The sequence below is a fragment of the Misgurnus anguillicaudatus genome, chromosome 12, assembly GCF_027580225.2.
Source record: "Misgurnus anguillicaudatus chromosome 12, ASM2758022v2, whole genome shotgun sequence".
NCBI classification, from domain to species: domain Eukaryota; kingdom Metazoa; phylum Chordata; class Actinopteri; order Cypriniformes; family Cobitidae; genus Misgurnus; species Misgurnus anguillicaudatus.
This window is the reverse complement of record NC_073348.2, coordinates 18,896,218-18,909,717: the sequence shown is the minus strand read 5'-3', so window position 1 is coordinate 18,909,717 and position 13,500 is coordinate 18,896,218. Positions and strand designations below refer to the sequence as shown.

Sequence of the window (13,500 nt, the reverse complement as noted above, 5' to 3'; positions counted from 1 at the left end):
AGCCACTCACGGGATGTTTGAGAGGTGTAGAGTAGCGGAGGGAGGAAAGATGTTCTGGAAGTTTTTGGAGCCGGGCTTTTTGAAGCGGTGCAGTGGACTACCGCTAAAGTCTTTGGTCAGGCCCTGATCCTCCTGACCCTCTCTGGGGAGCTGCACCGTCTGGTGCTTTGAGACGGTCACACGGATCACCTTACCGTACAGACGCTGACCGTTCAGATGGCTCATCGCTTTAAAGCAGACAAACAATTAGGAAATGGGTTAAACCAAAGTATCAAGTTAAACTCTGATGCAAAACATTAGAAAAACAAAATAAGTGCTTATAAAAACAACATTTTGGCCATGTTCACACTGCATGTGAATTTAGATGCCACTCCTGTTTTGGGAATTCAACATGAATCAAAAATTGCATTAAAATGAATCTACAGAAGGAATCAAGTAGGTGAAAGACATAATCTTTATAAATATTTCCTTCACTGTACAAACTACATCTACCAGCAACATGCACACTGCTTTGTAGCTCGAAGATTACAACAATAAAGATGACAGATAAAAGAAGAAAACATGAAAAACTGGTCTGCTTGACGTACCAAGCTGAGCTTGTGTGACGTCTGCCATCTGTATTAAAGCATTTTCTTTCTTGTTAAACAGAATCTTCACCCTATGAACATCTCCGTAGACTCCTACAGGGATGACAAAGAATCAGTTTTTTTTTTGTGCAAACACAATGTCAACATTATTTACAGTAAACAACAAGCTATCTGCTGATCTCAGTATTTTATTATTGAAGGCAGAGGGCGACAGGAGGGCAGTTTTAAAGGATATCGGCCTCACCGAGGTCCGTCTCTGATGTTGACGGTTATTAAATTTCACGGACAATAATAATGGCTCTTCGAGTGTGCGTGTGTGCGGTATATTTCAAACATTCATATAATGGGAGACGCAACATGCTATCTGCAAATAATCTCCCGACGGTGTGTTTGTAAGGAAATGGTCACAATGCTTGCCGGCTGCCATCTGCTTTCTTCATATAAACATCCTTCTAATCTTGAAGAATAATATGTTTCTTCTTACCAAATAAAATGAAGAGGCCATGGGGGGATATACTCTGCAAAAGATAGAGCATTATAAATGACATAATACTGAAATGTAATAAGCATTAGAAGGAACTGAAAACATTAGCATATAAATGTTTAAATATTTATTATGTTTTATGTTCATGCAAACATAAAAAACTGCATTATTTCATCACCCATTTCATCATGTTATTCCAAACCTGTATGATTGCATTTCTTTAATATTAAAACACAAAAGGTAAATTTTATGATGAACTGCTTTTACCGTATAATGAAATTAAATGGGGATTAGGGCTTTATAAAGCTATACAGGTATTAAAGCCAGAGAATAGTCGTAAAATTTCAAGGATGAAGTCAAAATTACAAGACTTAAGTCATAAAATTTCAAAAATAAATCAAAATTACGAAAAAGTCGTCATAATATGTTGAGAATAAAGTATAAATTACGAGTAATAAGTCAGAATATTTCAAGAATAAAGTCATAATATTTAAAAAATAAAATTAAATGATAAAAATTAAGTCATAATATTTTAAAAAAGTAAAAATTACGACAATTAAGTCACAATAGTTTGAGAATAAAGTGTCACAAATTATTATGAGAGTAAAGTATAAATTACAAGAATAAAGTCATAATATTTTGAGAATAAAGTCATATTTAAAAAATAAAGTTAAAGTTATGAAAATTAAGTCATAATATTTTAAAAATAAAGTTAAAATTACAACAATTAAGTCACAATAGTTTGAGAATAAAGTGTCACAAATTATTATGAGAGTAAAGTATAAATTACAAGAATAAAGTCATAATATTTAGACAATAAAGTCATAATATTTAAAAAATAAAATGTTAAAATTATTTAAATTAAGTCATAATATTTTTAAAAAGTCAAAATAACGGCAATTAAGTCACAATATTTTGAGAATTAAGTATAAATAACGAGAATAAAGTCGTAATATTTAGAGAATAACGTCATAATATTTTAAATAAAGTAAAAATTATGAAAATTAAGTCATAATATTTTAAAAATTAAATAAAAATTACAGCAATTAAGTCACAATATTTTTTGAATAAAGTCGTAATATTTCCAGAATGAAGTCATAATTTTAACTTTATTTTTTAAATATTATGAAAATTAAGTCATAATATTTTAAAAATAAAGTTAAAATTACGACAATTAAGTCACAATAGTTTGAGAATAAAGTGTCACAAATTATTATGAGAGTAAAGTATAAATTACAAGAATAAAGTCATAATATTTCGAGAATAAAGCCATAATATTTAAAAAATAAAATGTTAAAATTATGAAAATTAAGTCATAATATTTTTAAAAAGTCAAAATAACGTCAATTAAGTCACAATTTTTTGAGAATAAATTATAAGTCAAAATATTTTGAAAATTAAGTATAAATTACGAGAATATAGCCGTAATATTTAGAGAATAAAGTCATAATATTTAAAAAATAAAGATAAAATTATGAAAACTAAGTCATAATATTTTTAAAAATGAAGTCAAAACTATGGGAAAAAATTAATAATACGAGAAAAAAAGGCATCACCGATTTAACAGTTAAAGCAATACAGTAAAGTTAGTTGATTATGCGTCTTGCTAGTGATAGACTGATATATCTGTAAGGCCAGTAAATATCTATATAATTACACAACTTGATTTAAGTATCAATTTAAAGCCCCACAAATAAATCTAACCAAAACCCACTAAGGTCTTGCAGTTAGGTTAGGGGTTCAAAGGTCACTCACGAAACCATTCAAATGTACACTTTGGATGCACTGTATGCAGTGTGTTTACTAAATGTTTAAGCATAAATATGTAAATATTTTGTAAACTATTCCCGAAAGATCATCACATGTCAGTCCTCTAAATGCTTAAAATCAATTCCATGCCATAGAAATCAAATCTTTCTGGTAAAAGGGCACACAGAGAAGGGTTAGAATGAAATATGTTGACATCAATACGTCAATTATGTTGTGAAATGGACGGCCTGGCCTTTACAGGAAGGTAGTGTTGGGATGGGGACAGAAACTCACATCAGGGTTGAGGTTGGAGACGAGAAGCACAGAGTGGATGGCGGTAGGGGCCATGCCGTGGATGGCCATCCTTCCTGTCATTGCGGATGAAGGGATGGTCAGAGGTCCCAAAGCACCAGGCATCGTCTGCATGGACAGACCTTTACAGGTTGTAGCCCAGGAGAGAGGGGGAGAGAAGGTGGAGGGGTAACTTAGGAGAGAGGAGGGGAACATTCGAAAACACTCGTCCATTTTCACCACCTGTTGCTGCTTTTGTTACCAGATAAACAACACAAGGCCTTGTACTGTTGTAATGCTGTATTAAATCAACACATGCTCCGGGCATGCTGGGATGTTTGAGTTCAAATTAATACTGAACTGGATGCTCGAGGTGGTTGGTTAAAATGAATTCAGCACAGGTTAGGGGTTGGAGTGTGAAAATGGAACTGGTATTTGGAAATGAAAGACAACATGAAATTAAATTCACAAAGCTCTATAATATGACATAGGGCAACTAAATATTGCAAGGATGTAATGTAGGGGGTGGTTTACAAGATTTGATTGATTGTCTACAACACAAATTATTAAATGTAAGGCTCAATATGACCAAAAAAATATTTTAATGTGCATTGGACAATTTCTGTGGCAATAACAACCCAAAATGAAATTGGGGCAAAAATAATGCCTCTCTTCAAACTAATTTCTCGAATATCTAGCTATTTCTACATACATAGCTGAAATTTCAATTTCATGTTGTCTTTGGGGCAAAATGCACCATAGTCATACAAATAGACTCTTATTGCTTTAAATGTGAATCTATGATGACAAAACAAGTCATTGAAATGCAATGCAATACCAGGATCAAACCAACTCAATTTATTGATCATACAAATCAAAGCAAAGTGTGCAGACTAATCTATAGCCATACAAAGAAAATACAAAGCTTACGTTTATGTATTGATCTATTTTAAAACAAGGTCAATATCACTGTGTGTGTGTGTGTGTGTATAAATATATATATATATATATGATGTCAATCTAAAGCTGTGACAGGGACATGTGATGGCAATGTGACTCGTGTGATTATACTGTAATACCTCCAATTATTAAGTCTGAACACTGCCGTGAGCCACACAGCATTGACTCCATTACTGAGCTGAATGACGGTGAAATCTTACCTGCCTGATGAAAACCAATAGCGGGTGCGAATCCAGCCGCCCCGGGGTATGGAGTGGAAATTATCCCAGGAGCCCCTACACACACACATACATAAGGTCATGGCCTGTGATTGTAAAACCAGCCACAATTATTAACCAGTCAACATTGACTATGTTTACATGTACACAAATAATGCAATTATTTCCAATAATCAGAGTACGGACTTAATCGCAGTAAGATGTTTACATGACTGGAGCTATTAAGCGATATATTTTCTTTCACAGAATTTGCCTTTCAAAGCCTACAGCGAACGGCCCGTTTGGACTACAGCCCTTTACTTCCTGCTTTAATTGACTAAACTCCGCCCTCAGGAATACGTCAGTCGCCAGCTAAGCTAACGGCAAGCTAAACTGCTATCGAATCACAACACACTAAACAAACTACACAATCAGAACTCGTTACATATTTCTGAAGGAGGGACTTCATAGAACAAGACAGACATCAGCCTGTTTTGAGGACAGTGAAAACAGCGCTATACAGATAAGTAAATTGTGTGAAAAATACAGTTTTTACACGTGAAACATGAACACGTTATATTGCGCACTGTAAAAACAATCAAAGCTTCAAAAACACAGAAAGAACGGGACCTGTAAGTTAAAATGACAAACACGGTTTTATGAAAGTATTACGTTATTCTATGCCGTGATAAAGACGCCTGTAACGATTTTAGGTTTCTGGATGAAGGCAGACTGCTGACAGTGAGTCGTGTTGACAGTGTTCAGGGAAAACTTCCTAATGTTACGTTTAAAATGAAATTTTCACTTAAGATGCGTGAAAAAACACGCGCACTTCAGTTAGTGCGTTATAGATGCAATAGGCTTTATGCCCAGCTGCACTACTTCCTGAACTTCAGCCAGCTCCTTGTTTCCTGTTTGCCATTATTGGACAAACTGATTAATCCAGGTGTGTCTGATTATTGTTGTTGTGACTACTGAGGTCAGGCACACCTGGATTAATCAGTTTGTCCAATAATGGCAGACAGGAAACAAGGAGCTGGCTGAAGTTCAGGAAGTTGTGCAGCTGGGCATAAAGCCCATTAAAGTGTTTACATGGATGCATACTGTGATTAAAAACGCGTTTCGCTTAATCGCATTATTTTCATTGAACTATTTTGTTTACATGAAGTAAGGTAAAAATTGCCAAAATTCCATTATAATCGCATTATGAGGATGCATGTAAACGTAGTTAACAGTGATGTGCGGGTTGATCCAAAATGATTTACGGTTTCGAGTCATCCAAATATATATTTAATGATATTCGGGTCACGGTCGGTCGGGTCGTTTGAAATAAAAATGCCAAATAAACCTTTGTAATTTATATAGTTTACAATAATATAAAGAACACACTATAGCAACTAGTCCTACGTCTATGGCCCAATGACGCTACGATAAGCATTTACTAGTTTTAAAAATGCGGGCCAGGAAGCGTGTCGGGTACATTTTTTTTTGCGGCCCTAGTTGCAGGCGGGTTGGTTGAAAACGTCGGTCGGGTGTGGGTTGTTTGTGCATTGACCCGCACATCACTGGTCAACGATACCATTAGCTGTTAGGTTATTAGATGCTGTTAGGTTTGACATTGTATACATTCATTTTACACAATAACATTAGCTTATTGTAGTTTTTGATACGCTAGTCCTGGGATTAATCTAAAACTTGTCAGAGAAACTGTCCAAAAGTGACTGCCCTGCTGAAAAAAACAATAAAACCATTACAGAAAATTCTAATGGTTTTATTGGTTTTATTGGGAATTTTATTGGTTCTAATGGAATATGGCCCAAAACACACTACAGTATATTGGTTTTTGTTGGTCTGTAATGGTATGTATTGGTTCTAATGAAATATGGCCCAAAACACACTACAGTGTAGTGGTTTTAATGGTAAAAGCTAATGGTTCCTACTGGTATTTTAATGGAAATTAGAATTTTCTGTAATGGTTTTATTGTTTTTTTCAGCAGGGTGGTGCTTGCAACACTCATTGACACAATGCTAAGATGTTAGCATAGTGCTCTGTGGCAGCTAAATGTTATGGGTGGATGCTGTGGGACTGCAAAATGTTTGCTTTAATATGCAGCACAATTCAAGGTGTAATTTCTATTGTGTAATATTTAGGCTTTTTCATAATTTGGTCTTTAATATCTTTCTGATATCGTAAGTTATTGAAAATTTGTAGTAGGTTGAGTGCTCCTGTCCCTCATTTGGTAAAGCATTTTGTTAGCAGTGCAAACAGTCATGGGTTCGATTCTTAGGTAAGACATAAACTGATAAAATGTATACTTTGAATAAGTATCTGTCGAATACATGAATGTAAATAGTTAATTGTGATGTGTTTAAAATTAATTGGAGATCTGGTACAGTGGTGTACATATCAAAACACTCACATCGACACACATCGAGTACAACATTTTCATGCAAGCCATTGGTAAAGAAGACAAAATGGCAACGGTCTCATAAAAGCTGCCATTTCAACAGCTTTTATTGTTTTAGCGGGCGTCTGGTGACACAGGGACCGCCCATGAGACCAATTAATCAGTCCTGATTTACAGACACACACACACACACACAAGAATACACACTCGGCTTATCTGTATCCACATTGCTTCTTGCTTTAGACAGCGCGAGTGATTTACAGAATCTGAGACGGCGAGATGTGGGGATGAGCAGTCGCAGTTATCTTCCAGCCCCAAACAATCACGTCTAACTCACATACACGCTTACAAACCCGGACAGATAAATCTACTGCCAAATGTTGTCCAGCCCACATAACTTTGTGTGCATGTGCGATAAGGTGTGCCCTTTCATAACGTGTTTGCAAGAAACCGATAGCGATATAATAAAACACATGCAGATTGGTCTGGGGAAAGAGCACGTGAAGTAAATATCGTTTACTGTTTATCTGTTGTTACGCTGCTGTTTGAATGTATTTATATAAAAATGCATTTAGCGGAGTAATGAAAAATTGTAAAACACGAAGCAACGATCTATAAATCGTGTTTGTATATCAATAAAGTAAATAAGTTTGAATTTGAATAGCAGCTACTATTTGGGCAGCTAAAATTAAAAAAAATACAAAATGTCCCCATGTTAAATTATTTTCGATGGTACACTCTTCAAAATAAAGGTGCTAAATGATGCCATAGAAAAACAGTTTGGCTGTATGGTTATGTAAAAAACCCTTCACATCTGATTCGCAAAAGGTTCATTGTAGTGACAATATGCTTTAAAGACTATTAAAAGGTAAGAAAGAAATTGTTCACCATGAAACTAAATTTTTTTTTATGGAATACTGTAGTTTTTATAAAATATTTATCTGTGTGCTTTATTATTTTTTTAAATTCATGTGCCCTCGTAATCTTTAATCAAAAATGTTAACCTCCTCCCAGTGTTTCCCATACATTGATTCACTCTTGGCACACCGCCACGGAATCAACACTGGCCGCCACGAATAGATTTTTCATGATTCCCATTTACATGTATATTTTACTGTTTAAAACGGCTTAATTCATGTTGCGTGCAGCGCTTCGGCAGCGCGCGTCTCGCTCTCACATGACATTGAAAAGGTGGCGGTGCTTTAATGTCCATTCTTCTGTATACTTTCTTTTCGCGTAAACGGCATCAGTCACGGATGATCTAGTTTATCATGACTTAACGAAAGGTTAGCATTAGTCTTTCCCACACACACAGACACGTTTTCTTGATGTGAGAGCTTTTTCTCTTCAATGTAAATGTATGGTGATTTTGTCAGTCGATGTCGCGTTTATAAATCAGGATTTTAGCAGCAGTTAAAGAAACAACTGGTTGGATTAAACACGAGGTGTAACTGGGTCGTGTTTAGTCACTACTTTATAGTCTACTCGTTTTATGTCTGACAACAGAACATCATATTTAAAAATAGCATTCAGTTGTGTTAATATAATGCAATATAATGTGACAGATCAAAAAGTAGAAGTGAAACATATTTCAGGTGCCAACACTTGATGAAACGCAAACACGTGATGACATCACATATATGTTAAATAGCGCGTGAGGTCATCACTGCCACAGTCTCTTAAAATCCTGTGGGAAACACTGCCTCCCCATCAAAACAACCTCTCTTCACTTCCTGTCACAAGGAATGGCTATCGGATACTTGGGAAATGATTGCAGTGGTTAGCAACTTGGCCAAATGTCCAACGATCCAATCAGTTCTCGATGGTTGAAATCCAGCTACATTTTTTGCATGTTTTAGAAGCCGTTTCACTTGGATATACGTCACGATACAGAAAAGACGACAATCGCTACCTCCGTTTTATGATGACTTAGGGCGGTTTCACATTTGGTGCGATTGCCTGGTCCGAACCAGAGTTCGATTGCTCCCCCCTCCCCATGCCCCCCATGGACTGTGTTCACATATTATTTTTGCATCCGAACCGCGGTATGCTTGCATCATCAAGCTGCAGCCGGCGCATACTCATGTTGCTTGGCAACTGCTGTAAACAATAAGACGACAAGCGTGATTGACGAACTGCAAGCAGAGAGATGATTTCTGAATGCCTCCGCAAAAATTTACGCCGGCGGACAGCCCGTTGTCGTCGAAACGACTTTAGTATATTTGCGGCAAACAGACGCAAGTGCTTTCTGTATTATTTCTTTGAAAACAAAACCAAAGGTTTTAAGAACAAAAGTCAAGCAAGCATTCTATGCATTTTGTTGTCCAGGTAAGTGCACGCACACACACATCTGTTATCTTAGTGGGGACGTTCCACATAATACGTAATTAACAGCGGTTCACTTCCGCGATTTGGTACGATTGCGCTCACATCAGCAGCGAACCGTTCTGGAGTTCACATGAACCTGACCCCAGACCACCCTTTTTAAGCGGACTCGAGTTCGTTTCGCGGGTTCGCACCGGAGTTCGGAAGACAGCGTTCACATCATCCAGATGTACCGAACTCTGCGCCAAACGAACCCGGGTGCGCACCAAAAGTGCTAATGTGAAAATGCCCTTAGACTGAATGCTTTTTTGGGGAACCCATCTATGGCATCGCTGTGAATAACCTTTCGTAGCACCTTTATTTTTAAGAATGTTATGGTGAATAATTTGTGCAGACGTAAATCAAGTAAGGAATAATTGACGACGGGCCAATGCACACCCAAGGTGGTTATGCGACAGGAAGTGTCGTTTCACAGCGGGTGTGCATTATTTTTGAATTATTCAATGGCCCGTCTTAAATTATTCTGCTTATACCACGGTTACCACAAACATTGCTCTGGTGGTTATTTTAAGACATTGACAGGTCATGTGTGCCTTTATCGAAAAATAATGCATACCCATAGAACATTTCTTAACCAATCAGAATCAAGCTTTCAACAGGCCCATGGTATAATGTGAAGTAAATAGTACAAGGCTACCTTGTGCTGAAGAACAAACTGCATACTGCTAACAAAAATCTTTATGCCATTTATTATGCATGTTTATCCATTAAAAATAAATCTGACATAGTTAATCTTGGGATGAGGTCTTCCTTAGAGCTAGAGGAACAGGCTACAAGCAGATGGTGTGCGTGTGTTCATGTATGTGTGTGTATGAATGCCACTTTCCATTTCCGTATTACCACACAAGCAAGAAGTCACATGTACATGTTTGTGTGTTTAATTCCTTTTTACATCTTTTTCAAATACTTACCAAAAGCCGTCTGCATGGTGGGGTCCATCGCGGGCTGTCCGTCACCTGAGGGAAGGTCCAGACGTGTGAAATCCCTGCTCTTGTCGTTGTTATATTTCACATTCAGACTGGTCAGTTTGGAGAACTCCACACGCAAGGTGCAGCAGCCATTGTAGATGTTCTGCCCATCCAAAGTCTGACAAATAGAACAACAAAAGGTTTATCACGATATTAAAATCTCACAAACTTTCTATTTCTAATGCCCTTTCTGTACTGTTGCTGGTCATTAATACAAACTGCTATATTTACACATTGCAAATAAACAGCGAATTATTCCAGCACTTGCTTTACATTATTATATGTTGGTTTAATGAGGCCTGAGCATCTCATCACAGTTGTGCTTTCTGTTACTTAATATCTCAAGCAAATGAGAGCCAAACACTAAACAAATGCAAATGGAGCAGCAGTCATGGGATTTGTAAGGTCAAAAACAATCTGATCTAACAGGAATTCAAAACTATGTTACCTATTTATTTAAAACATAAAAAAAAACAATCATAAAAACCCCACCACTAAACCCACCATCACTGGTGCATAAGCAGATCATAGTAAAATGCGCAAATGAGTTTGCACAATTCATACCACCATTAGCAAACTCAAAAAAATTGATATGAATAGCCATGAGGTTGTGTTGGGAAAAAACAAAATTGAAATGAAAATGAAAGCATTTACATTAACTCTTTCCCTGCCAGCAATTAAAAAAAAATTGCCAGCCAGCGACAGCATTTTTATGATTTTCAAAATATACACGGAGTTTGAACTGTTTGCCCTAAGGGGATACTTCCAGGTTTAGTGATGAGGAAGAGACCACCTATGCCGAGTCAAGACCAAGTCTTTGAAGGGTCGAGACCGAGTCTATTGGTTTTCAAATACAGTCGAGTCCGAGTCAAGACCGAGTCTTTGAGGAGTCGAGACAGAGTCGAGACCAAGACCATACAAACATGTCAGTTTTCATATTCATGATTTAATATTAACCCAGTTAATAATCAACAGTTAGGCCTACAGACTACAGGAGCAGTCTTAACATCTTAATATGGACTATGCTTTTACTAGGGATGCACCGAATATTCGGCCACCGAAAATCTTTGGCCCAAAATGGCCCAAAAGAGCACTTTCGGTTTCCGGCCGAAAGACTTTTATCACCGAAACAATACGGCCGAAATGTTGTGATGACGCAAACAGAAACCGCGACCTGCACGTGCTTGTCTGAAGCAACATGTATGCGGTGTGGATGTATTTAACCGCAAAAAGGCGCTAAAGTAAGCAGTTGTCGCACAGAGGCACATGCGGTCCAGACGTGATCGTCACAGTATGCCCTTCAAAGATCAGAACTCTTGATGTGTAAACTTTAGAGAGAGTCGCGCAAATATGTCTCATACTGTAGTCCATTAACATACATTTGCCGAATAAAGCAATGAAAAACAACGTAACGTTTTTATGCTGCGCTGTTTAGGATTCGCCCTCGGTCTCTGTGTGCGCGCGTTTAAGTGCCCTCAATTGTGTACACACGAGTGAGACGCAAACAAGCGAACGTAAAATCTTTCTGTTATTGACAGGGCACATATAAACAAAAATATCTCTAAAGTATTCTTTTTCTAATAAAAACATTTGTTTATGTCTTAAGTGTATGTATAGATTACAGTCAGAAACCAGTCTCTGCTTATTTAAAGGGACAGTAACCTCAATTAACCTACTTAAGTGTGTGTCATTAATGTTAATCAAACAACCCAAGAGAAAGAGAAAATCACTTCTGTAGCTCTAAAAATAATAATTTATTTAATTTATACAATAAAGACAGTGTTATGACTCATTGAATTCGATTTATGTACTTAATGCTAATGTTAGCCCTTATTAATGTGCAACTTTGTTCTTTTTTATAAATGTTTTCAATTTCTTTATTTGTCATTAGATTTTCCACACCCCCTTTTTGCTGATCTGAAAAATAATCAGATCCGTGCCTCAAAAACTGTAATGTGATCCAAACCGTGAGTTTTGTGATCCGTCGCACTTCCCTAGTAAAGTTAGTACACAGTGATAGCCACAAATGCATTTGTACTAATAATTGGCATAACAACTATTTTGGTGTTTTGGTTTTTCGGCCTTGGTTTCTTCTTTTTCGGTTTTTGGCCAAGAATTTTAATTTCGATGCATCCCTAGCTTTTATCCCTACCACATGCATAATCTTCTGCCTATTTTTCTAGAGATAAATAAACGGCTCTGATGGCAGTATCTTTGCATTGCACCATGGGATGTCATTTTCAAATAATGCCCGTCAACATTACATTTTATTATTATTGTTAAAAAATGCGTTGTCTGAAATTACGTGTCCTTCTCCACCCACTGTGGTCCGAGACCAAGTCAAGACTGAGTCTTTGAAGTAAACAAGTCAGAGAAAGCAGAAATCGGTGAATAAAAAAGAAAATCATCTAAACATATTGGTGGCTATATTGACTTGAGCCAGAAATTATCATCCATCCCCATAAAAATCGAGCATCCCTAGTAACATTGCAAAACATTCAAACACCTTAGCAACTTCGTGACAACTCCCTGGCACCACCTACCCATAATACCCATCACAAAGACCACTAACATTTACTTAATAAATAGTTGTTGTGTCCCATCTGCATGTCTTTGAGTTACAATAATAATCACTTGCCGGAAAAAATAAGATGCATCTGCACAATGGCTTTTCATTTTGCACCAATTTAAAAAATGGAGGATACAGGAGCGGGGGGCTTCTTCCAAAAAAGACCCTCGTCTTCACCACCCTCCGTAACACTAACAAATACTCTCTTTGTGCAGCGAGGCAATGCAACATGGCAGCCGCACAATAGATAACACCCTCAGACCAGAAGAGTAATTACTTGCTTGCTTTTTTTTCTTAGCGAGCTGCATTGGCATTCATTAGATAACCTCAACGGTGACATATTAATTACAGGGGGCGTTTGATTTGTGCGGCCTACTGAGAACTGGTTTTCCTGTCGCTTTGACTCATTTTTGGTCGTGCACCCGAAAAACACAAGAGAAGATGGGGATGTCGGGCAAGTCCCGGCTAGTAAACCAGCCAAATGGAGCGTATATATTTGTGATTGATAGTGAAGCTCTGATTATAGGGGATGGGCGAGTGATCCCGGGGAAGTGTTTTTGAGGGATGACTATAACTAAATCATTTGTCTCCATAAACAGCCTGAGGATCCGGGTGGACCGGAATAATTGCCAGCTAACTGGATGCTGCATTTTTATTGTATCCGTCATGCTATCAAAAACTAAAACGAAAGGATCATAAGATGAGTTATGTTTTGGTACTGACCACTTTGGCGTGATGTGCGTTCATTGGATCTGCATATTGTAGCAAGGCCTGAAACTGGTTGTTCTTGGTAAAAGTGATGATCTTCAGGACTGTTCCAAATTTGGAGAAGATCTGTCAGAAAACCACAAAATAATATCGAGTTGGTGTTGCAATTATAAATACAAGTAGGTGAAATCCTA

The 13,500-nt window shown here is 37.1% G+C and overlaps 1 protein-coding gene across 7 annotated transcripts in view; it reads right to left on the bottom strand.

Annotated features, from left to right (window-relative positions):
* The window catches only part of ptbp3 (polypyrimidine tract binding protein 3), an 83,854-nt gene that overhangs the window by 11,323 nt on the left and 59,031 nt on the right, over positions 1 to 13,500 (bottom strand). For all 7 annotated transcript variants that reach the window (XR_008645433.2, XM_055208943.2, XM_055208944.2 and 4 more), the window contains 7 exons: positions 13,322 to 13,432; positions 9,973 to 10,147; positions 4,272 to 4,346; positions 3,115 to 3,254; positions 1,072 to 1,105; positions 588 to 680; positions 11 to 227 (listed from right to left, as the gene is read on the bottom strand). Coding sequence is in view for 6 of the 7 variants with exons in the window: in XM_055208943.2 (XP_055064918.2) it covers positions 11 to 227; positions 588 to 680; positions 1,072 to 1,105; positions 3,115 to 3,254; positions 4,272 to 4,346; positions 9,973 to 10,147; positions 13,322 to 13,432 (845 nt within the window). In the remaining variant the exon portion in view is untranslated. The remainder of the gene's footprint in view (positions 1 to 10; positions 228 to 587; positions 681 to 1,071; positions 1,106 to 3,114; positions 3,255 to 4,271; positions 4,347 to 9,972; positions 10,148 to 13,321; positions 13,433 to 13,500) is intronic.